At 48.7% G+C, this 24,639-nt stretch overlaps 7 protein-coding genes across 7 annotated transcripts; 2 read left to right on the top strand and 5 right to left on the bottom strand.

Moving 5' to 3' along the window:
• Positions 1–1,214: 1,214 nt before the first annotated feature.
• Positions 1,215–2,912, top strand: FMAN_04676 (putative UGA2-succinate semialdehyde dehydrogenase; the record flags this gene model as incomplete). The annotated part of the gene is made up of 4 exons (XM_041828588.1): positions 1,215–1,229; positions 1,331–1,418; positions 1,491–2,732; positions 2,785–2,912. The coding sequence occupies 4 exons, from the start codon at positions 1,215–1,217 to the stop codon at positions 2,910–2,912; spliced, it is 1,473 nt and encodes a 490-aa protein (XP_041679436.1).
• Positions 2,913–5,226: 2,314 nt separating this feature from the next.
• FMAN_04675 (uncharacterized protein) lies at positions 5,227–5,812 on the bottom strand (the record flags this gene model as incomplete). Its single annotated transcript, XM_041828589.1, has 4 exons — positions 5,227–5,302; positions 5,381–5,483; positions 5,577–5,682; positions 5,753–5,812. The coding sequence occupies 4 exons, from the start codon at positions 5,810–5,812 to the stop codon at positions 5,227–5,229; spliced, it is 345 nt and encodes a 114-aa protein (XP_041679437.1).
• A 568-nt stretch (positions 5,813–6,380) lies between these two features.
• On the bottom strand, positions 6,381–7,475 carry FMAN_04674 (uncharacterized protein; the record flags this gene model as incomplete). The annotated part of the gene is made up of 1 exon (XM_041828590.1): positions 6,381–7,475. One exon carries the CDS (start codon positions 7,473–7,475, stop codon positions 6,381–6,383), a length of 1,095 nt encoding a protein of 364 aa, XP_041679438.1.
• A 1,527-nt stretch (positions 7,476–9,002) lies between these two features.
• On the bottom strand, positions 9,003–10,554 carry FMAN_04673 (putative Hsp90 co-chaperone Cdc37; the record flags this gene model as incomplete). Its single annotated transcript, XM_041828591.1, has 3 exons — positions 9,003–9,128; positions 9,188–10,480; positions 10,531–10,554. 3 exons carry the CDS (start codon positions 10,552–10,554, stop codon positions 9,003–9,005), a joined length of 1,443 nt encoding a protein of 480 aa, XP_041679439.1.
• A 513-nt stretch (positions 10,555–11,067) lies between these two features.
• On the bottom strand, positions 11,068–16,931 carry FMAN_04672 (putative MOT1-transcriptional accessory protein; the record flags this gene model as incomplete). The annotated part of the gene is made up of 3 exons (XM_041828592.1): positions 11,068–16,726; positions 16,846–16,863; positions 16,921–16,931. 3 exons carry the CDS (start codon positions 16,929–16,931, stop codon positions 11,068–11,070), a joined length of 5,688 nt encoding a protein of 1,895 aa, XP_041679440.1.
• Positions 16,932–19,255: 2,324 nt separating this feature from the next.
• Positions 19,256–23,022, top strand: FMAN_04671 (related to SMC3-required for structural maintenance of chromosomes; the record flags this gene model as incomplete). The annotated part of the gene is made up of 4 exons (XM_041828593.1): positions 19,256–19,293; positions 19,365–22,188; positions 22,240–22,675; positions 22,724–23,022. The coding sequence occupies 4 exons, from the start codon at positions 19,256–19,258 to the stop codon at positions 23,020–23,022; spliced, it is 3,597 nt and encodes a 1,198-aa protein (XP_041679441.1).
• A 418-nt stretch (positions 23,023–23,440) lies between these two features.
• On the bottom strand, positions 23,441–24,612 carry FMAN_04670 (uncharacterized protein; the record flags this gene model as incomplete). Its single annotated transcript, XM_041828594.1, has 3 exons — positions 23,441–23,734; positions 23,785–24,461; positions 24,564–24,612. 3 exons carry the CDS (start codon positions 24,610–24,612, stop codon positions 23,441–23,443), a joined length of 1,020 nt encoding a protein of 339 aa, XP_041679442.1.
• Positions 24,613–24,639: the final 27 nt, after the last annotated feature.

Raw genomic sequence — 24,639 nt, forward strand, 5'->3', positions numbered from 1 at the left:
TCGATATGCCCACCCCTGCCAATTGAAAGGTATTGCCTGCGGCTCATGAGGGAGACATCGTGGGGCCGGAGTCGAGAGGCCGGCCGGCACAGAGCCGGAGAGGAGAGGAGAGGGATGTCTCACGGGACCTGACCTTGGACGCCACCGCTGCACCTCGAATTTTGTAGCGGAGGTCATGGCGGATTTTACCCTATTCTTGTTCAGCGTGGGGGGAATGCTGCCGTCTCGGGGGTGCTATTACCACTACAGAGGTCCTCTCTCAATTAATGAGAAACACTGCGTCTCGTTCACTGGCATCGAACTTCCAATGTGCTTCTCGCGACGGTCACAAGCATCGAAATCAAAAGCATTACTACCCCAACATTTAGTAAGAGTCTTCCCCGGACATCGATTTTTCGGTGACGAGGCTGGGATGGATGCCACGCTTTTTGTCTTACATAAAACAAAAGTCTACGTACTATGTACATTAAGCAAGGTGAATTGAACGATCAGAGCGCCTGAAGCTTCCCATTCTTTACTGGTGCCTCTGGGGTTTAGTTCATCGGCTCTCAAGGGCCCCCCACACCGGTTCTCATGTTTGAGGGCACTCTCGGTTCCGAAGGCTGAGGAGGAGGAGGAAGGCCTGGAGTTACGCTCAAGAGCATCCCGTGACAATGTTTCCCCATTAGTTCCTTCTCCGACTCCATAGACTTCTGCCAAATTCTAAATCACACGCCCTTCTCGGAATCGGGCTAATGACACCCCTGATCTTGCCACCTTCCAGCAACTTTTTCCATCATAAACACCTTTCTACTCATCATATACACCCTGCCGGTCCGGTTCCCAATCGGTGCCGTGTATTGAAAAAACGGTTCTCGAGGCCGGATCACCAAGCATCAAAGGTTCACCGAGATAGGTCTCATCGCCATTGTCATATTGTGATGATCCAGCTAGGCTTGTAGCTGGGAGGCCGGTCACTGCCGTGTTTTAGGACCGATTTGTTATTGCTTGGTAGCCAATGTACAAGACAGGAAGCGTCCGGAAGCGATGCGGAGGTCCGAGACGGTTGTAAGCAAAAATATCTACATAGTACTACATACGTAAAAGACGGGAGCTGATAGATAGGAATTGGTTCTCATCTACTCTGCTATAAACTCTTCTCTGCCATCCAAAGTCTCAGCCTTGTTTAGCAAACGTCTTCTCTATCGAATAAACGTGGTTCGTCAAAAAGCATCATGGCAGCTCCAAAGGTGTGTCATATTCCAGCTCGCTCGCATTTCTCATTCTTGCAACTTCTCTTCCAGTCGAAGCTATCGAAGTTATCAATACTAAACACATTCCTTCGCTACAGCTTACCGATCCTACCCTCATCAGAAACGCATGTTACGTCAATGGTGAATGGGTAGCTGCAAAGTCTGGGAAGCACTTTGCTGTCGAAAGTAAGTGCTTCTGCAAGCCCCTGTGTCCGTGAAATCCGAGATCATGTACTAACGCTACCTACCTTTATGCAGACCCTTCAACCCTTGAAAAGATTGGGAATTGTCCCGAGTTCGACGCCAGTGACACTGAAGCCGCTATCGCCGCCGCCGATGCCGCATACAAGACATACCGTAAGACCCCGGCTCGCCAGCGGGCCAGGTACCTCCGTCGCTGGTATGATCTCATGATGGAGAACTCGGAGGACATTGCACGACTCATCACCCTTGAGAACGGCAAGCCTCTGGCAGATGGCAGAACAGAGGCCAACTATGCAGCAGCTTTCTTTGAATGGTTTTCAGAGGAGGCCCCTAGAATTTATGGTGAGACCATTGAGGCAACAAACCCATCATGCCGTCTATCCACCATCAAACAGCCTGTAGGTGTCTGCGGCCTTATTGCGCCATGGAACTTTCCCGCTGCCATGATCACCCGAAAGGCCGGGCCTGCGCTCGCTGCTGGCTGTACTGTTGTCATTAAGGCTCCCGCTGAGGCTCCTCTGACAGCTCTTGCTCTGGCTGAGCTCGCACATCGTGCTGGAATTCCTGCCGGCGTTGTCAACGTTATTACAGCCTTGGATAACACTGCTGAAGTGGGCAAGGTCTTGACTACACACCCCAAGGTCAAGAAGGTCTCCTTCACAGGGTCAACCGGCGTGGGCAGACTCCTTATGAACCAATCGTCTTCAACAATCAAGAAATTGTCCTTTGAATTGGGCGGAAACGCTCCTTTCATCGTTTTCGAAGACGCAGACCTTGATAAGGCTGTTAAGGGTGTGATCGCTTGCAAATTCCGCAACTCGGGTCAAACTTGCGTTTGCGCCAACCGAATTCTGGTGCACCGCAGTATCTATGACAAGTTTGTCCAAATGGTCCTCGACGTCGTCAAGACCTTTGTTGTTGGTGACGGCTTTGGTGAGAAGACAACACATGGTCCTCTCATCCATGGTCGTGCCGTAGCCAAGGCTGCTGAGCATGTTGAAGATGCTCTTTCCAAAGGGGCCAAGCTTATTCACGGAGGCGAGCGTCTACCACACCTCGGCCCTAACTACTTTGACCTCACAATGTTAACTGGCATGAAGCCTGGCATGAAGATCTGTAGCGAAGAGACTTTCGGGCCTGTTGCTGCTTTCTTTGCATTCGACAATGAGGACGAAGCTATTGAGCTTGCGAATGACAGTGATGTTGGTCTTGGGGGGTATTTCTTCAGCAACAATGTGAACCGATGTTATCGCGTGGCTGAAGCCTTAGAGGTTGGTATGGTTGGTGTAAATTGCGGTAAGTTTCCCAGACACAAGAATATTGCATATCACTGACAGCAAAACCCCAGGCGTTCTGAGCGACCCTGCCGCTCCTTTCGGTGGCATTAAGCAGAGTGGTTTTGGAAGAGAGGGAAGCAAGTATGGTATCGACGAGTTCACAATCACCAAGATGGTTATGACAAACATTGATCCATAAATTTTGGTTGAGTTGAGACATGAATTAGGATGGCTATAGACAAAATAATACCCACTGGACGGATATAGAGACGGGGTGCTACAACAACTAGGTGAACAAAGTTGCTATGCTGACAGACCAGCGGACTTCACGTGTATATGGAGAGTCCACTATTCTAAGTGATCGTATTAGACGTCCCGACCCTTGACTTGCAGGCCGGCTCATCTTGACCAAATGGGGGGCGTATCGGTGTGACATAGAGGCCCTACGGGTAAGGTTTATCTAGATTAGTACCCAATTAGGATGTTGTGAAGTGCTACCGTTTGTATTGCAGACTTGGAGAGACCAGATACATGTAAACAGAATCTTCTCAGATATGATAAATGCAGCAAGTAGCTCATCAACACTTGGTAGATATGCCGTTTTATAGATACTATCAGTAGGCATGAGGTTGCCGATCAGGGTAATTCAGTAAAAGACCCGAAGCGTTTAGTTACCAAATCGTTTATTGATTGTCATAGTCCATAATTCAACAATACTACTCTGTAGTCAATACCGAGCTTATGAGGCTATCGCCACAATCAAAGAGCCGCTTAAGGGACGGGTCTATGGTGTTCTCCATTATTTCCAAGCGGGGCCCGCTCCGCTGCAAATACAGGGTTTTGAGATCTTGGATCGGGCTGTTCGCGTTCGGCATTTGAACGGGCAAGACGCAATGGCCGGAAACGTTTATTATGTAGGTATTCTAGAAGTCCCCGGTCCGGTCCGGTCATATCTCGTCTTCTTTGAAGATAGGAAGCGGAGCAGATAAGGATAAAATGGCAGAATGTGGGGAAGCGGGCAGAGAGAGATGTCTGCATCAACCGGGAACAAATGCCGGCCCCACATGTGTCAGGTAGGTAGGTACTCCAACAGTTCATGACGATAAGCAGATGGTAGGATGACGGATATTCAAAAATATGCCCTTACTATTATTATTATACCCATCACAGTGGTTCTCAATCTTTCCATCAACGATATACAATATTCACATAGACTCGCACAGGAGTTCCAGAGCCTATTACATCCCCTACATAGTTCTCATCAGAATAAAGTATCTGTCATCTCAATCAATGAGGGATAGTGTACTCTCAGCGGTGCATGCTACCTTACCCAGGCTATGTTGCGCTACTACGTGAGTGGTTGAAGGTTGGGTATTATCATTTATATGGAAGATCATGTCCGGTAAGACATTGTATGTGAGATGCGTGGTAGCTGCACAATGTGTGCAGAAGGGCAAAGGTGTGTCCAAACGAATCACGTTGCCCACCTTGCAGCTTCTGGTAGTGACTAACTCCGGATGTTCTTGGAACTTGCCGAAGTCTGAAGTTGCCATAGCTATCCTCTCCAATCTAACCAACGGAGCCGAGATCTCGGCTCCAAGAACCAATGATCCAAATATGCAAAATTCTGACCCAGAACCGCCTAGCTCGTCTGGTTTGCCAGAGACCCCGTGTCCACGAAGTACCATACCTTATTAGCATGTCTTTATAAAACTCGTTTTCAGGAACGTTTCTATCATTCACGATTGATGATGCCTAAATCTTAGACTTGGAGCCTTGGACTATATCTCTACATGTCGCTATAGGGTAATTAGGGAATTAGCTGTTGTTCTCAAGACACTAGCGTTGTGCAGCACTAGGATGTTCTCGTATCGGCAGTTTTGGCTTTAGTGTTTCATTGTTATATTTACATTGAATTACGGGTACATGATTTGATATTCTCTTGTAGCCTATGTTACTCTGGATGCTATCCATAGCTTCGGGGAAGGCGAAAGAGAGATCAGCTGGTTCTCATCTACGGAGTAGTCAGCCTGTCACTCAAGAGGAGCGCCACGTTCTTGACGCCATGATCTGCCCCCAGTAACACAATTTCAAAATTAAGGCAGTTGATAATAAAGATCAGAAACATGAGAGACATCCATAATATACAGAGGCGTAGGGGAAAGGTCTTTCTGGTGTTAATGGTATAGTATTTCCTGCAACCGTTTCCCAAATCTTACGTAGGACAGCTACCTAGGTACCTATGCAATTTTGGCGGGTTCATCAATACACAGACTGGCTACCTAGTCAAGGCCATTTGAAATCAGCCAACACTTACCACTGGGCTTTAGAAGCACATGCAGATAGAAGTTAGTTTGTTTTGCAATTCCCTCTGCCTATTAGTATGTTCACGGCTACGATCTACCTCCCGAGAAGGCGTCTAGATAAAGTAATGTAGAGACTATAGCAATACAAGAAGCTTCATAGCCTCATTTGTATGTCTCCCATCCCATATTGAGTCACCAGCGACATGTTTACCTAGATTCGTCCTTGGCCAGCAGGTTTTCCACTCTTTTGACCTTGTCCTCCGCCGTCTGTTTCTTATCCGTTCTATGATGAGATCATGATTAGCATGCAACCAGACAAGACACTATAGAAATAATGCATATGTAGGGTGGTTGAACTTACCGACTACCGACCCTCATCGACGACTGAATCCTGACTACACCACGGCGATGCACAACAGCATGTGCTTTTCCTACAGCCGCCATTACCTCGTTCCATGACCCCTCTAAAGAGAACTTGTTAGCTTTATGCACCTGGAGCTGTGAACTGTGCTGCAGCAATTAGAGCATAGGATTGGTGTAGGCCAGAAATAACGCACCCACGGTGGTACCAGCAGAGTGAAGAGTATACTTCAATCCACTCGCCTTGAGGACCTTTTGAACCTCAGCAATATCTTCGGCAACGGACACAGTTCCAGTTCCGATCTTTTCGTTGTCAGTATTAGAATATCTGCAATCCCAACGCTTCAAGGGACATGAAAAAACCAAGACTCACGGGAAGAAGGCAAAAGTCGACATAGCACGCCTCCGGTGTAGCAATACTTTCGTAGTCCATGGTCAAAATCCCAGCTTCCAGTTTGGGTGGTATGAAATATGATTGAGAGTGAAGGTGGAAAAAATAAGAGAAATATATCGATGGGTGTTCTAGGCTTCTGGGTCTTGGACTTGGTCTAAATCGCTGCTAATTGGCTGACATGATGTTGCAATCATCAACGACTTCATGATGTTGAAAATGCTGATAATGTTGCTGACGATGGGCACAGCTGTGCATTATTCATGGAATACGTATTATCATTCCTAGAGCAATTTTCAGTCAATGTGGCATCTTTATACATTTCTATTGAGAGTCTATCATCAAGATAAATGCATGTCATCTGTCTAACAGGCCAATCTTATGCCACCATATCGCTACTAAGTTATCGACACATCCCCTCTGTCCCTAGTCGTAATTCAATCTATGAAGATGCAAGTTTGCTATCCCAAACGCCTCGCTGTATGCCCATGTGTCCGAACCGGATTAAACGGCAGGTCTATTCAAACCTGCGTAAATAATGTCGAGAGAAGAGTGAAGACAAAGAAATTGTGTTCGAATGCTGAAATGCATTCAAGTCTTGAAAAACTTTTTATACCAACAGCACTGCGGCAGCGACGAAGGCAGCCAGGGCAACCATCCCGACTTGCCTGTCAGTCGTGCTGCCAATCGACTCATCCGAGACCTCCTCACGCCCAGTGGCGTCAGAGATACCGTTCATCCTGTCTGTAGCTGCGAGAACCTGACCCTTCTCGAAGAAGTCTACAAGCACAAAGTTGGGTACAGCACCCCAATCCTGTCGGCATTCCTGAAGATGCTTGCCCAACTGACCATCCTCACTGGTACCATCACTGTTGACAGTATCAATGTTCTCAGTGTCAGGGACGAACAAGTCAGTGTTGTCTGAAAGACTCTGATACTTGAAATGATTGACGAGACCCATGTAGTTACTGGCCATGGCTGTAGCACCATCCTTAATCTTGGAGGGGCGGTCGACAGTGCAGTTGAAGCCGGTGAGAGAGGGAACCTCAAACGCTGTCTCAAAGACATAGTCGAACTCTGGCATCAGGTAGGGGTACTGAGTCGAAGCATCAATGTTGGTGACGAAAGTTACGAGGCGTGTGCTGTTATCGATCATGGACTTGAGAGTAGGCCACTCGCTGGTCGGTTCCTGGGTAGCGGGTGCGTAAGCCAGCTCAGCAATACCGGAACCGTTAATGGCTTGACCAAACTCATCAGGTTCGGCATCGTCGGAGTTGACGAGCAAGAGAGTGACAACCTCATTCTTGTTGGCCTTCATCCACACGTTGATTTCAGACAACCAGTCCTCTAGTGGGCCAGCATCGAGAATACCACAGGAAGTGTGACAAAGACGGAGGGTGTTGTTTTCTTTGTGTACCTGGGCCTGAAGCAGACGAAGACCAGCGTCAAGAGCATCAGTAGCGTTGAAGTTCTGGTTACCTGCAGCGGCGAGCCCGTTGTTGCCATCGCGGAGAAAGGAGCTTCCGTGAGCCCCCATGTGTGTGATGTTGTTATAACTGCGGCTGCAGAGGTCTGGAGAGTTGTTGCATGCTGTTGAGGAGCCAGACCCTGACCCTGACCCTGAATTTGATTGTGGGAGAGCGTAGACGGTGGACGTAGCAGCGAGAACTCCGGCCACGACGGAGAGAAGTGAGGACTGGAGCATGTCGATTGGTTTTTTATGTGTGATGGTCTTATCGAGAATCTATGGGTTTAACGAGGCAGAAGAAAAATATAATGATGCAGAAGATAGACAGGAAGTAAGAAACAAATCTAAAGAAGGAGATATGAGGTTAATAAACTATGAAACAAAGAAAACAATATTTGCCATGGAGTATGTCATGAGGTAGGCTGTAGGTCCCCGTAGGCATAGGGGATGAAATGGTTGCTGTCCGTGCTTTCAAGCTGACGTCGCCCCGGTCCAATTTTCTTTATTTTTTGTTCGAGGTTGGGAGTTGGCGGCGGTTCAGTGAGAGCCATCCGGCGGGAGCGAACCAAAAGAGGCCCTGGATATCCACTGAATACCCACTGCCTGGAACACTGGAGTGATCGCCAAACGACCGAAAAGCCAAGACGTTGAAGGTTGGGGCTGAGGTCGGGTCAGGTCTCGAGTGGTCGATGCTGCTGCGCCCCTTGAGACGTCAGCAGTGGATATGCCCTGGGTATAGGTGTTGTGTTACACTTCAAACGCCGACGAGACAAATTAAGAAATACCCGTTTTGCTCTAACGTCGTAAACAGAGTTGGCTTCTGTTTGAGATACAGTTTGAGATTGTACCTGTCGAGCAAGCCCTAGGTACTAATGTATGTATGCTTTCTAAAGCATAAAGCATGAATAAGGCATTTGCTGTATCCGTGAATCGATGTTACTTCATGCCTGGTTGGCCAGTGTTATCAAACGGCGCAGATCAACATGAACCGTTTATCCATCCTGCCATCCAAGGCTCCAACCACCACGGTTTACGATGCAGCTCAGCGAGCAGCCACATACATATCACACGTGTAATGACTTATTCCAGGATGCCAAGAATACACACTATACCTTACAATGCGGGAGCCGAGACGTTGTCTCGGCTGCAGCCATTTGCCCCTCCACATTCCGGACATTTGAGAACGCCTCGCCGCCAGCGAGATTGGATACCGTTTGTCTAATGCGTGGTACTCAATTATCTCTCGTATCTAATATTAACCCCTTTTGACTCGACGAACTGCGTTTTCTCCGGTATGGCCAGAAAATTGTGACACCACTGAAGTACAGGATCACATCTAACCTCAGTTTCTTATGCATACCACGACAAGCGGCCATTCCTCGTGAAGGAGGTGGTGGCGGCGGCTGGGAGGCTGAGCAGACAACGTTTTTGAGGGGCATGATCTATTTTTATCTGTTTCATGCCATTAGCTTCCGCGGGCGGCGACCTACCTACATTAACGTGGCGGCTCAAAATGTCGACCAAGCATGACGGTCCTCACTTTTCAATGTATCAAACACGATGGCATGATGGCTGGTATATGTAGGTATCCGGTTATGGAGATCAAACGTGCTTCTCTCACTTGACTAAGATGGATTTCAATAGGCCCTCGATGCAAGTTCGGTAACATTTTTCTTCCATGGCCATTAACAATGCCATGAGGGGCCCCATCGCAAGACTGCATATATCTATACCGAGCAAGTCCTTGTCCTTGCGTGCTCTTGCTCACTCAGGATCACCGTATTCTTCTTTCTTGTCGACAGAAGCCGCGGCTTCAATCTCTTTCAACTGCTGTTTCCCCTCCTCTGTTGTAGCGTCAATGATTTCTTCTTCCAGGCTCAAAATGTTGGCCTGTCAAGCGATTCGTTAGCCCGTGAATTATAATCTTGTCGCAAGAGTTGGCAACTTACCTCGCCAAAGAGACCCACGAGTTCCTCAGCCTCGTCAATCTTCATTTCACCGAGCACTTTGTTCACTTCGTCCAAGTTGCCCGTCTCCAAGGCCTTGCGCATATCAGGCTTGAAGCTTTCGAAAATCTTCCGCGCTTCCTGCTCTTCAGGGTCCTCGCTGTCCGCTGAAGGAACCTTGATGTTGATGACGGTACCAGGCTCCACGGCATGTAGCTGAATTTGCTCGACACCTTCGGCTTGCCCGTCTTTGGCTCGCTCGGCTAAGATCTCCCTTGAACGTGTTCGAATCTTCATATATGTGTCTTGAACATCCTTATAGAATACGTCCTGTGCTTGGTGCCCTTTGGTTGTGATGCGTTTGAAGAAAAGCCCGACACCATCCTTGCCAAGAGCTCTGCAGTATTGTAGAAGCAGAGCCTGATGCACCAATTGCCGCGACAACTCATCATTGTTCTCCAGAGCAGCGTCAAAGGCCTGAACCAAAAGGCCATCTGTCTCCCTCTCAACCAACAACTGAGGATTCTGCGACAGGAACTGGAGACTAGCCGCATAGTCATTTGCCTTGATGGCGCCGAATTTCTTTCCAGCCGGGGAAGATTCGATATCGCTGTCATCGTCCACCTTGACGTCTTGGTTTCCGGGTGCCGAGCTGGTGGAGGTTTCAGTGAAACTAGGATTCAGAAGCTCTACCTTTGTGGAGTCCTTCTTCTCTTCTGGCTTTGACTTGGCGACATGCGAGCTATCAAAACCTGTGTGAATGCCCTCGCTTGTGATCTTTCGGCCTTCCTCCTTCTGCAACTCCTCCAACTTAACTACTAGCTGTTTCTGCAGGTCCATTACCTTATCCTCGTGTGACTGAATCTCAGAAATCATAGCTTCGTATCTGTTTTCCGGTTTCTTCTCATCCAAAGCCTTATTGACTTGGTCCAGGAGCGTTGCCATCATCTTAGTGTATGATGGTTGTTCCTTCTCCTGGGCATGAACACCCTCGGGCGGTGAAGGCGGCTTGTCATCTTTTGGATCTCCGGCTGATTCCATCACGGCTTGAAAGGCAACTTCTGCTGGGTTCCTGGTGACAGCCTCGGAGGCATGGGCTCGCAGCGATGCCAGAAGCCCAGAAATTCGCTTCAGCAATCCATCGTTGACCACACGCTCATACTTGTAGGTCTCGATTTGCAACTTTCGGTGCTGTCGCTCCTGGTGAATCTGATTCTGCTTCGCGCGGATAAACGATCGCTTGTCGACATTAGGATGCACTTCAATGTCGGAGTCGTCACTGAGTTCCAGTGCGTCCTACCAAGACTGTCAGGGACGGGATCAAGCAAAGAGGTTCAAAAACTTACCCATTTACTATAATCGACCGGCATGCTGTAGACTTTGATATGTATGAGTAACCGCCTTGCAAGTAGCGTCGCGAGATGAGTTTAGTAAGGAGTGCTGGTTTTGAATAAGGCCGCAGGAATGGAAGTTTCTGGACCTTACATCAGAGCTCTACCATGATAGCGGGGTGATTATAGGTAACCCCACTAGGTAGTACGGCTGTGGCAGACTGTGGCTGCTGTTTGTACCAGCCACAATAAAGAGAACCCAGGGTGGACAAGCTGCCAAGATACTGAGTCGATCACATCAAACGAGGGAATCGTAACATGGATACCATGTAAGTTCTCATTGCCACAGTAGTCGAGCCAGACAACAAATAGTATCCTTAGCAATTATTCCACAAGCAAAAGTACGCCTTCGCTAAATGAACGATCTAGGCTATTGTACACATCAACATTGACGGGGTTGCATACCATATTCTAGTGGACCACCGTCTTGTCCAAAATTCGTCAAAAATGCTTCACCATGTTTTCAGCAAGCCTGGGAAGTCGGCCTATTGCCTATGACATCGTCTTCATGAAGTCATCCAGGTCGAAACTCTCCTCATACTGCTTGTTATCCCAAAGATCCCCCAAATCATCCAGCCATGCCTTCTTGCCTGGTACACGCACATCACCTGTCTCGATATCGACCATATCCTCTTCTCTTCCTTCGATGTTGTTCTTCTCCTTATCAGCTAAGAGATTTGGTGCGGCATCTCCAACATTGAATAGATCAAGAATCTGATCCGTGTCCATCGTTGAGAGGCCAGCGTTCTGTTGATTTACGACTGTTGATGCGACATCAATCTTGAAACGTTGGAGGTTCAGGATTTTCTCCTCGAGAGTTCCACGTGTGATTAGGCGGTACACGTTCACCACTTTCTTTTGACCGATACGATGAGCTCGATCCATAGCCTGGAGATCCTTCTGGGGGTTCCAATCGTGCTCCACGAAGATGACAGTATCGGCTCCCGTCAAATTCAGGCCAAGACCTCCCACGCTCGTAGTTAACAAAAGCACGTCATACGACGGGTCGCTGTTAAACTTGTTGACGATATCCTGCCTCTTGTTGGCTTCGACCGAGCCATCAAGTCGTAGATGAGATACTGAGGGCAATAACTCCTTCAATACCTTGTTTTGCACCATATCGAGCATCTCCTTCATTTGGCAGAAGATCAACGCACGGTGGGGCTTAATAGGTTGGTAAAGGGGATCGTTCGAATCATTGCCTTCAACGCCCATGCCGCAATCCACCAGTAAATCTCTCAGAGCGGTCAACTTGGGTGCGTGCTGCGCATCCTCAATAGAGGTTCCTTGTTTGGCAAGAATCTTCTGTGTCTCGTCGTAAAGAGTGCTTCCTGGTTTCATTACCATGGCAGGTGAGTTGCACAACTTTCGCATATACTGTAGGGCCTGGAAAATGTGTTGTTTGGCTTCTTTATCTTCACGACCCGCTTCGGCCTGAATCTTCTTGCCCTGTTTCTTCGTGAAGTCCTCGAATAGTTTTTGCTGCAGGTCGCTCAGGTCACAGTAGTAGTTCTGTAAGATCTTTGGCGGAAGATCGTTCAAAACCTCTTCTTTGAGGCGTCGCAGCAGGAACGGAAGCACCTGTTTGTGGAGTGCTTCAATCGCCAAGGCACCCGCTTCCTGTTCCTTTGATGATGCCTTGCTAAATCGACTTGCAGCTATAGGCTTCGCAAAGCGATCCAGAAAGACCTTTTCAGCGCCCAAGAATCCAGGCATCAAAAAGTCAAACAGAGACCAAAGCTCCAAGACATTATTCTGAATAGGGGTGCCGGTGAGGATAAGACGATGATTACTTGCCAACCTCTTGACTGCCTGTGTGATCTTGGCCTTAGGGTTCTTGATCAGATGGCCTTCGTCGAGCACAACATAGTTCCAACTATGTTTATCGAGAACTTCTGCGTCATTGCGGCAGACATCGTAGGATGTGACTACGATGTCAGTCTCGCCAAGTCTGGCTTTCATAGCCTTTCTCTCCGCTGGCGGCCCAACGTAGGCGGTCACGCTCAAGAATGGTGCATAGGTCTTGATTTCTTGCTGCCAGTGACCTGAAAGTGTAGGTGGGCAGACAATTAGGGACGGCAGCTTGCGGACATCCGGTGCCTGTGTCTTGGCAAACTCTTCGGCACGCTGATGATGATCACTGGCTACGATACAGAGCGTCTGTAGGGTCTTGCCTAGACCCATATCGTCACAAAGAATACCATGAAGGTGGTACTTATTGAGGAAATTGAGCCAGTTGACGCCTTCTTGTTGATACGACCGCAGCTCAGCCTTGATGGCTACAGGAATCTGGAATTGCTCTACCTTCTTTGGATCCAGCAATTGAGCAATGAAGGTTCTCTCGCGGTCCCGTCCTTTCAGCAATTCCTCAGATAATCCCGGCGGGTCAGGAATTCCAGCTTCAAGAGGAACAAGTTTGACTAACGTGGCAAAGGATGTTGTTGCGATGAGGCGAATCTCGTTGTCAGAATCGCTCATTCGTCCTAAGACGGGCACAATCAAAAAGATGACGTATGGCAAAATGGCATCTCCCATAACAGCAATTAGATGGTAGACAGCTTCGATTGCTCCTTGTCGGAAATTGAGGTCAACTGGATTGTTGATCGATGGGAGAACCTTCTCAACAAGTGCAGTCATACCGTCGACGGTCATGACACTGCAGATTGTGGCCATACACTTGGCAGCCATATACCGGAAGACTGAAAGTTCCGAGTGCAAAGCTTTTATGACAAGAGGCATCATTTGCATGATGAAAGGTTGCAAGGCCTGATCCAAAGTTGGAGTCATGGTGCGAATGACAGACATGGCGTCGACAATCTCTTGCCCAAACGTCTGTTCGGGGTCCTTAGCCTCTCCAGGCAGAGTGTCAGGCGAGAAAGCTCGAACAAGAGGATCTTCCATGAATGTGCGGAGGCTGGGGACAGTTTCAAGTAGGCTGGCGCCGTAAGTTCTGGAGAGAATCTCGAGGGCTTCTTTTGCACCTCGTCTGGTGATGCGAGCAGCTTTAGCTTCGCGGGCCCATTTAGCAGCATCTGGGTGATCGACACGGTCCTCTTCCTTCTGCATGGACAGAACACAATCAGTCTTACTGGCATGAACTGGAAATTCAGGAGTCTCTGCAACTTCGACACAAGAGAACTTGACTAGGTTGGATACCACTTTATCGGCTGGTCCCTTTCTACCCTTTTCAGTGAAAAGCTGCACGAGTCTTGCAATTGTGTCAGCAGACCGAATTTGAAGTTGCTGGTTCTCTTCCGTTTTGACAGAGTCCATGATGCCCTTGATCAATGGGCTGGGTTTCTTGGGGAGTACTTTCATGCCAACCATTGCACACGCTGCTGCTGCCTTGACGCGGACATCACGCGCTGCCTTGACAGTCTTGGCTTCTTCAATGGCCAAGATGGTCATATCACGAGCGTCGGACAGCTGTTGGCTCGCTATCAGACGTTGGCCGGGAGGCATGGCCTTCTTCAATTTCTCATAGTCATCGCCGATACATTTCTCTGCGGTGGCAATGGAAAAGGCACTCGGGCCAGCTTCTGCTTCTCCTTGGACCACGACAGGCAGTGTCGGAAGTTTGCTATGCGAAACCTTACCATGGTCTCTGAACAGATGAATGAGCTGCTGGCATTGTGTCCGGACTCGCTGGATGTAGTTGACAAGATCCCTGTATGCCGCTGGACGTTCTGAGTCAATAATGCGTTGTAAATTATCGAGGTAACGAGGAGAATCGCCCAACTGTTGGCTATTCATGGCAAACTCGTCGATAATGACGCATGCTGTCATCTGGCTGGATGAAAACGCCGACCCTAGGCCAGGAATTAACAATGCATCATAATCGTCAAGGCTTGCGACAGGGACTCGAGACATGATGAAGCCCATTGCCTTGGCAGCTGAAACACGAGAGCGAATCAGCACATCCATGCCAACGAGATCCACGTCGCCTTGCATCATGTGGCCATCAACATCGTAGGTAAGGCTAGCTGTAGGGGTGTCGTCGATCTTTGTGGATTTCCGGCGACGCTTGGGGGCACGATCAGACCCATCGGGAGATGACGGCTTCCGCGGTGTGTGTTGAGTAACTCCGGGCATAGTATACGTGCCACCTGATGGTTTTTGGAAGAGTGAGGCATTCATTGGGATCGGGTTCCTCGAAACACCGATAGGATGTAGAGTCAGTTGCATCATAGAATCGATGTGAGCCGTGAATTCGTCTGCAAGAACAGCAGGTTTGCTGGCTAGGCTCTCGACCAGAGACGTCCATAGGTCCAAAGACATGTTGAGGGCGTCTCTATCTCTTTCAACGAGAATATTTTGAAAGATCAATCGGAGAATTCTGCCGTTGAGCCAGCCCTGTGAGGTCTCTGTGTCAAGTTTTGCGAAAGTCGACAATGCTTTCAACACAGCCACCCTCACCGACGTTATGGTATGACGTAAAAAGGGGTAGAGTCTGGGGACAAGCAGAGTAAAGGAACGTTCTTCATCTTGAGCGGCCGATGCCTTCATTGCTTCGAGCACCTCCGGGAAACCACACAGAGTCGCGAGCAGGTCCATGATTCGCCCAGTACTGGCGCTCAGGTCATCACCAAGATTTGAGAGACTCTCCCAGATTATGTTGACAAGTCCCTCGAGTTGTGTGGGCCGCAAAGTGACAAACTCCTTAGCCATGGGGATAAGCGTAGCGGCACTGACAGAACGGACATCGTCATCCATATCACCCAGGCCTTTCATCACAGTCTTTATTATGCCATCAATCATGTCGCTGTCCTGGAGGAGGAGGTCTTTCCTGACCGCGACAACATATCTCAGGCCAATCATCCCACCATGGCACACTGACCAAACCGGCCTATCAAGCTTAAGATCTTCTTGCATAACCATTCTGTAGAGAATTTGGAAGGTGCTGTAAACAGATGACGATGGTAGATGTTTCAGAACGGATCCGAGAGACTGTCCAATTGTTTCCCGAATAGGTGCCACAGATGTATCAGAGCTGTAGTCAGTGAAGCGATCAAGCATTAGTACACAGCACAGTCGGCAGGCCATATCATCAAGCCATTTCTGATTGAGGACATCGTTCTCCTTCCTTGTCTTGTTGCGGAGCTTCCCTGCACCTCCACCATGTACTCGGATAACTTCACGAAGGCCCATGGCGGCTCCGTGTCGGGTTTCCCAGGAAGGGTCAAATAAGTCCACTTTGAGGAAGTCGCATAATCGGTCATATGGCCACTCGGCGCCCTCCATAGTCTCCTCCGCTTCCAGCTCGGATTTTATGGGTATCACTGGTCCTTTGAACTCGCTCACAACCTTAGTATCCTCGTCAACATCAGCAGGACGATCGAGATTGAAGTAGTCGCTGACTTTGCTGTTCTTCTTGGTGTCTCCATCTGGCATGGCCGTGTCGTCACCCAGGTTATCGGATCCAGATGTCATTGAGCGCCTGACAGAAAGATCTCCGAATCCTCCCTTACCTTGGGATGCTTTCATTGCCTCTCTTTTACGTTTTCGTTTTAATACATTGAGCTGTCGAGAACTCAGTTGAGATTCTTCAGGCACTTGTGATTGAGCACCGGATCCGTCAGGACGAGCGTGTCCATTCCCGTTTGTGGTATCCATTGGTGTCATGGGCGCAGTAATGTTGTCGCCACCTGTGTATGCGATTTCGTCATCTTCATACTTCCTTCCAAGTAGCCCTAATCGCCCATTGAGAGTCTTCTTTTGATGTGTCAGTCGCGCTTGCGGATCAAGAGCTGCAAGTCCATATTCGATGCCGCCGCCACGCAATAGTTCTTTGCCGTATTTGAGAATCATCTCAACATTGAGGGACTCCAATTTGAAGAAACCATCATCGGAAGGTAGCTTTTTTACATCATCTTCCTCCTCTTTCTTGACGTGTCCGTTTTCGGGCACAGGTTCCTCCTTCTTCCCTTCCTCGGGCGCATCTTCGGAATTCGGGTCGTAAATAGGGGCATGCTCTACAATTTTTCCAATAGCAGAAGCTGCGGTTCTCCTTGTCTCCCATTCTTTGTGCCTCAGATAAGGGACGACACGGGAGAGGAGATTGAATAATTCATCAGGGTGTTGCTTTTGCCAATCAGCAAGTTGATTAACAGCAGTATCACGGATGAGTCTCGTACTACCCGTTTCGAGGATACTGCAATTCTGTCAGTTTCAATCTCATGTAACAGGAGAAACAGCGCTTTAGATGACACATGACCGAGATATCATAGATCCGGGGGTCTTCCGGGATTTAAAATAATGAAGCACACTTACGTGACTAATCTGTCAAGTCTAGATGGAGCGTCAGTACATTGGAACTATGTGGATATGATGTTTGGAGAAACTTACCTCGAAGCCATTGTATGTATTAGTTGGGTGTAATATTAAGCGCGTGTCATGGCATCTCGGTCGCTGTATCACAGTTGTCAGTTTTGCGCACTTTCAAGGAGTCAAGCCTTCAGCGGAAACCAATGATATGAAGATTGTGTCGATATAGATAGCACCCGGCGTGGCGGAATCGTGTAGCGCGACGCGACGGATGCAGTGGGTCGTCGGGTGTGAGATGCATGCATCCGGTAGACGAGACCAAAGGCACAGGAAGATATGGGAACTTGGTTCAACAAGCGTCACTCTCGACTTCGTTCGAGTGATAGAGATTCTGAGAAGATAACAGAAAGACTTTGAAGGAGTGCAGCCAATTTGGTGTGAAAGATTGATAAACAGGGGGGGAGATAGACTGCGCATGACGCAGTGTGGGGGACATAGCAAGGTATCGTGATATATACCATAGTAGGTCGAAGGGGAATGATACCGATCGAAGAGGGGAAATTTCGAAGAAGTGAGAGGCATTGGACCACTTACCGGTTGAGTTGGTGGTGAAAGGGTAATTCGGCGTCAAGCCTTAAGAGCCAAAGCGCACCACCTTGATTTGGTTTGTAAAACTCAGCAAAGCTGTCAACACCAGTTGTTGCTTGCCGAAGGTCCCGGCCAAAACGAACTGGTAGAAGATATCCCAATCCCCTGTCTACACTGCATGCAGCATCGGCACTTAAAAGTCAGATTAGAGTGGATGTGATGATGTTATGCAGAGGAATATGCTGCAATGAGACGTAGCCGATCAGTCGTGACGGTGGTCGGCAGTTTTAAGTCTTCAAATGGCTCTGGTTGGCCGGGCTGCAGGCGCTTGGAAAGGCTGGGGTTGTTGGTGTAAGTTCTAGATGACTTGTTTTGGATTGGATGGCCAAGTGTCCGGTCGCTGTATATAACGGCAATCAATAGGGGAAATCAGCCGGGGTTAAGGGATCATTGAAAATTAAAGTGGGTGCAGCTTGAATTTGTTGTCGTACTGGAAGTTTGCGATTGCCCGAGTAGGCAGGAGTGGTGCTTTTCCTTGGTTGCTGCTACTGCTTGCGCAAGCTGCTGCTGTGGTTCCGGGTGGCCAGCTGGAAAAATCGGGGTGGAGGGCAGGCCGGGTCTTCTATAAGTGAGTGCTTGTATTTTTATACACGCGGCGCGGCTTTGAGGAGCACGGCCAACGGTTTCCTTCGTTGCGCTCGCTTAATTTCCCTCTTGCCTGCTAGCGTCATCATTTGGGCCCCTGCTCTTTTTCTTGTCTCTTGCTGCCTTTGGCCAACTTCAGCCTAGTCTACCCACTTGGAGCCCATCTCGACTGGCTGGCCCACTTAAGGTGTGGCCCATCCGTGCTGAGGACAATAAGACAGCACCAGCCTCACGGCGATCTTTTGTAGACATGTAGAGGATGACATTGAGAAGGTCATCCTGCGGTTTAATAATTAATCCGGGGCTATACCTAAAGGCCCCAAAAAAAATTTTCCCAATAACTATTAACAGTAGCTTTTTACTTACCCTATATAGGTAGGTAACTAAGGTCTTATGGGCGTAGTAATATAATAAATAAAGGCAATCTCTTGACGCGGTGCTAACTTGAAGTTGGTATAAGTAAAACTTGTTATGATGATGATGATTTGTAGCATAATTGCACATCATGCTTGCACGTACAGTATGCACAATACCATGGCTCAGTCGGATCTATAAGATCCAGCTGTGACAAGTGTGACAAGCCAAGTAACCTCTACTATAACTCTACTAGTTGCAAAGACAGAGAACTACCTCTGTGGATGTGTTCAAACTGGCTGCACTGAGATGTTGGAATGTGCCACTCCCTACATTGTAGGCAAAAAAACACTTTAAGTTGCTATAGCTTATGTACTTAAATATGATGTAACTACCTAGGCAGGTAAGGTAGTCATCATTTTACACGTCGAAAGTCACAGAATGATGCAGATCGCTGGCAAGGATACTTTTTAACGCAGATGACCAAAGCTCTAATGGAAAGAAACGAGGGCGAGGTACGGAGTAAAGCCACCTCAGCCTGGTTAGGTACATATTGGGTACTGGGTAGGTAGACAGCACAGACCACCGAACCTAACGCAGAACAGATACGAAGTCTTGCCTGGAAAGCCAGGCAGAAACCGCGCTCCAGCTTAACGACGCGCCAATGCCAACCACTTTGATCGCGGTCTAGATTCCAACGACGCGTCAAATCGCATCGAAGTGGCACGCAACCCTACATATCGCATACTTTGTCAAGACTGCACAGTCTCTTGCAGCAAAGCCGTCTTGACCTTTCGCATGTCGCGCAGGAGCGCCCGCGCAGTTAAACATGTACATCAAGCAAATCATCATCCAGGGCTTTAAAAGGTATGTGCATTGGCATCATTGCTGCCTTCGCATTCACCCAACCGTCCGGTTCATTGCTAATACTGCCATAGCTACAAGGACCAGACTGTAATCGAACCGTTCTCCCCAAAGACCAATGTAATCGTCGGCCGCAATGGCTCCGGAAAAAGTAACTTCTTTGCCGCTATTCGCTTCGTTTTGAGCGATGCGTATACACAAATGAGTCGCGAGGAGCGGCAAGGCCTTCTCCACGAAGGCTCAGGTTCGGCCGTCATGTCGGCATACGTGGAGATCATCTTCGACAACAGCGACGACCGATTTCCAACTGGCAATAAAGAGGTTATTCTACGCCGCACAATCGGCTTGAAGAAAGACGAATACTCTGTCGATCGAAAGGTTGTCACTAAGGCCGATGTCATGAATCTGCTTGAAGCGGCCGGATTTTCGCGATCAAACCCCTACTACATCGTACCTCAGGGACGAGTCACCGCCTTGACCAACATGAAAGAATCCGACAGGCTGAACTTATTAAAAGAAGTAGCAGGAACACATGTGTACGAAACGCGTCGCGCAGAGTCACTCAAGATTATGAACGAGACCAACAACAAGAGAGAAAAGATCGATGAACTGCTGGAATACATCAAGGAAAGGCTTAGCGAACTCGAGGAAGAAAAGGAAGAACTCAGAGCGTTTCAGGACAAGGATAGAGAGAGACGTTGCCTCGAATATGCCTACTACCACAACATCCAGCTCGGGATTCAAGCAAACCTGGACGAGCTTGATAACGCCCGGCAAGACGGAATTGATAGTTCTGATACCAACCGAGCAGAGTACGCTGATGGCGAGAAGGCGATATCAAGGCTGGATTCAGAAATACACAAGCTGCAGAGAGAAATGGAGCTTCTGCAGATCGAAAGGCGACAAGTTGAGGAAGACCGGCGGGACGGCGCGAAAGCCTTGGCCAAGGCTGAGATGAAGGTTAAGAACTTGAGAGAAGGCCAATCTGCACAGGAACAAGCCCGAACACAACATGCAGCTGAACTTGAGTCCGTTCAAAATGAGATCGCATCCAAGGAGCAGCAGCTTTCAACCATTAGCCCGGCCTACAACCAAAAAAAGCAAGAGGAAGACGAAATCCGACGACAACTTGATCATGCTGAAGCCACACGTAACCGCTTGTTTGCTAAACAGGGCCGAGGTACTCAGTTCAGAAACAAGTCTGAGCGTGACGCATGGTTGCGGAAAGAGATACAAGAACTCGAACTCAACATAAGCACCCAAAAAGCCAACAAGATTGATGCAGACGAAGAAGTTGAAAGGGTCCAACAATCTATAGCACAGGCAGAGCAAGACGTTGCTGATTTACGGAGCCGTTTGGCCAACTTCCCTGACGAGAGAATAGCCCTCGAGGAGGAGGCTGCCAAGGCCCGCGACATCATAGATAAGCTTAACGATGAACGAAAACTTGTTCGTCGTGAGGATGACAAACTCAACTCAGTTATAGCCAATGCTCGGCAGGAGAAGGAAACAGCTGAACGTGAGTTGGCTCATGCAATGGATGGATCGACTGCACGTGGTCTGGCGACGATCCGACGATTGAAGCAAGAGCGAGATATTCCCGGAGCATATGGGACATTGGCTGAGCTGCTTGAAGTCAGTGACGCTTACAGACTTCCCGTTGAGCAAATTGCTGGCGCAAGTCTGTTTCACTATGTTGTTGACAACGCAGATACAGCCACTTATCTCGCAGACACCCTATACAGACAACAGGGAGGCCGAGTTACATTTATGCCTCTCGCCCAATTACGGCCCCGGCAAATTAAGCTTCCCAGGTCTAATGATGCCGTACCTCTCCTAAGCAAGATCAACTTTAATGAAGAGTACGAGAAGGCTTTTCAGCAGGTCTTTGGAAAAGCTGTCGTATGTCCGAACCTTACAGTAGCAAGCCAATATGCAAGAAGCCACGGTGTCGACGGCATCACTCCAGAAGGCGATACAACCAACAAGAGGGGTGCCATGACAGGCGGGTATATCGACCCTCGAAAGTCGCGCTTACACGCCGTGCAAGCCGTGAATAAATGGAGGGATGAATACGAAAGGTTGTTAGCGCAATCTCGTGATATCCGAAAACAGACAGAACTCAAGGATCAGGAGATCACAGCTGCGATGTCAGACCTGCAAAAGGCCAACGAAAGATTACGACGGGCTGTTGACGGGGTTGAGCCATTGAACCATGAACTGTTTAATAAGTTAAAGCATCTGAACAAAGAGCAGAGTCACCTCGAGGCCGCCAAGAAACGTCGAGATGCAGTCGAGAAGAACATGAACAGCTTCTTGGAGGATCTTGCCGCACATGAGGCCGAACTGGGATCTGACTTTAAGAAAACCCTGACTGCCTCTGAAGAACGCCAGCTGGAGGAACTCGGGACAAGCACCCAGGAGCTCCAAAAGCAGTGGAATGAACTCAGCCGAGCCCGGCGTGATCTGGAAAGGCAAAAGCAACTTCTTGAAGTGGACCTTCGCCAAAACCTGCAGATGAAGCTTGACCAACTCAATAGCCAGGCTTTTGAAGACTCGACTGGATCCTCGGGTGGTGGACTGAAAGATGCCCAAAGGGAACTCAAGAAGGCACAAAAAGCACAAAAAGCTGTTGAAGCAAGTCTCCAGGAACTTGAAAACAAAATGGATGATGCACAAGCGCGGCTCGAGGAACTGGCAAATGAGAAGGCTCAACTAGAGCAAGTGCAGAGTGAGATATCCGCAAGGATCGAGAGACAGCAGAAGAAGATGGACAGGAGCCTCCGAAAGAAAGCGGTTCTGTCAACACAAGCAGCCGAATGTGCACAGACTATTCGCGACCTAGGTGTGCTTCCCGAAGAAGCCTTCGACAAGTATGAAAATATGGACCCAAATCAGGTAAGTTTTGTACCAATCAACCCCAATGTGAAGTGACTAACGCGTTGGCAGGTCTCAACCAAGATCAAGAAGGTTAATGAAGCACTGAAGAAGTACAAGCACGTGAACAAGAAAGCCTTCGAACAGTACAACAACTTCACAACTCAACAAGATCAGCTTATGAAACGTCGTAAAGAGTTAGATGACTCTCAGGAGTCAATTGAGGTACTCGTTGAGCATCTCGACCGCCGAAAAGACGAGGCAATTGAGCGAACGTTTAAACAGGTTTCCAAGGAATTCACAACTATCTTTGGCAAGTTGGTGCCTGCTGGTCATGGCCGCCTTCTCATTCAACGACGGGCGGATCGTCGTCAAGAACCTGTCGACGAATCAGACGGAGAGGTACGCGGTGTTGAAAACTACACTGGCGTTGGCATCAGTGTATCATTCAACTCAAAACACCTCGATGAGCAGCAGAAGATCCAGCAACTCAGCGGTGGTCAGAAGAGTAAGGCATATTATTCCCTTTGCCGTGTTCAGCTATTAACGAGAGCAGGTTTATGCGCCCTTTGCCTTATATTCGCCCTGCAGGCTACTGAGAGCAGTCCCATGGTGATTTTTGACGAGGTGGATGCCAATCTGGATGCCCAATATCGTACAGCTGTTGCGGCCCTTCTTGAGTCCATCTCTAAGGAAATTGGTACTCAGTTCATTTGCACCACGTTCCGACCTGAGATTGTGCATGTCGCAGACAGATGTTACGGTGTGACGTTCCGTAGCAAGACAAGTTCAATCGACTGTGTCAGCACGGAGCAGGCTCTTGAGTTCGTAGAGGGTCAAGCGAAGCCTACTTGAGAGGATGCAAATGGAGAATTGTAATCAAAGGGGCTTGCAAAGACTATACCTGGGGACGACGAAATGGCGTTGGGTGGCTCAAGGTTTATTCCTTATGTGATTACGATGAAGCTGAGACTTTCTGGGCCGTTGTTAGATGGAACAAAATTAGGCGTGAAGCCTTCACCAATCCCAACGAGACGACTGAGCTTCTTGAATCCCAGAATACCCATATGAACATTTTCAGTGACTGCATGAATATGATGGATCGATCTTTGATCTACTCTTATGATTTCCTGGCATCACACAAGGTTATCGCAGCTTAGGACAAATGTGCACAAGTGACATGTTTTGACGTATCGATTCTTGTGTACAGCAAGTATACATGATAATTATACACGCAGTATCGTCACTGCCAGTTCTACCCAACCTCTACTAGTTACCGATCAGTCATCATGTTTCGTACGCCCTTCCAGTACTCCTTTGGCAATTCCTTCTCCAGCTCCTCACGAGTCAGCCACTTGAACTCGGTGTAGCCAAAGGGGTTATCCTTAAGATCAGCCTGACCAGCCATTATCCTGCCCTTGATGAAGAAAGTCTTCTCACCCTTCTTCTCGACGACGCCGTCGGCAGTCGTCTTGGGTCGTGAGACGACATGGGCGACTGGTACGCGGCTGACAATCCATGTGTTCATATTGACACCAGCAGCCTGGTCGAGGACTCGCTTGGCGGACTATTGGAATATTTAGCACTACCCAACAACCCTATTCAAACATGGCTTACCTCGTGAAGATTTTCATCCTTAGGAATTACATCAGCGGGGAAGCCCCAGCCGTCCTTACCCTTGACCACGAGATACAGGGTTCGATCGAGTTGACGATCCAATCTTTGAACATCACCCTTACGATCTGCTTCAGTCACACGATCCGCAGGAGGCTCAACAGGGACGACATCCTCAGGAGCAATAATCTCAGCATCATCACTGACACGTGCCTCGGCATCCCTGAGCAAGGACTTGACAATAGTCTCCTGGTTGCTAAGCTCATCGCCAACCTTAAGTTCGTCATCCCACGCCTTGGAACTCTTTCCATTGTAGACACCCAGCTCCTTGGCCACTGTGCCCTTGCGCTCCTGGACCTTGATGTTCCAGTCTAGACGGCGAGCCGTATCAGGTTTGAAGTATATACCCGTGATAAAAGGGGTGTTGAGACGTTCTTCGAGACGTTTCTGGTAGAAAAAGAAAGCGTTTTCAAAAGAATGGAGTTTCCGTGTCACCAGGGGTGGTCGCGTGAGAATTACACCAGAGCGAACGTCGTAGGGCGGCGAAGAGCTAGTAGGTGTAGGAGCAGAGGTATCGGTGGGGGTTTTCGCTACGGCTGCGGCGAGAGACGAGTAGAGCCGGGCTGGGTATCTAGATACAGAAGAAGAGGAAGCGCATCGTGCGCACAGATTAGGAGAAGCTGAGATGTTTTCTGTTAGTTGCATGAGTCTTGGAGTGGGTTTAAAGACGATCAATTGTTGAGCACAGAACAGGACAGAAGGAGGGAAATGTATGGACTCACTAGATAGCACAGCCTGGGCGGCTTTTGAACCCCGGCTTGAAGCTGTCATGCTGTCTGTCTTCGCTCCGTGGGTTGT

The sequence above is a fragment of the Fusarium mangiferae genome, assembly GCF_900044065.1.
Source record: "Fusarium mangiferae strain MRC7560 genome assembly, contig: FMAN_scaffold003, whole genome shotgun sequence".
Taxonomy (NCBI): Eukaryota; Fungi; Ascomycota; class Sordariomycetes; order Hypocreales; family Nectriaceae; genus Fusarium; species Fusarium mangiferae.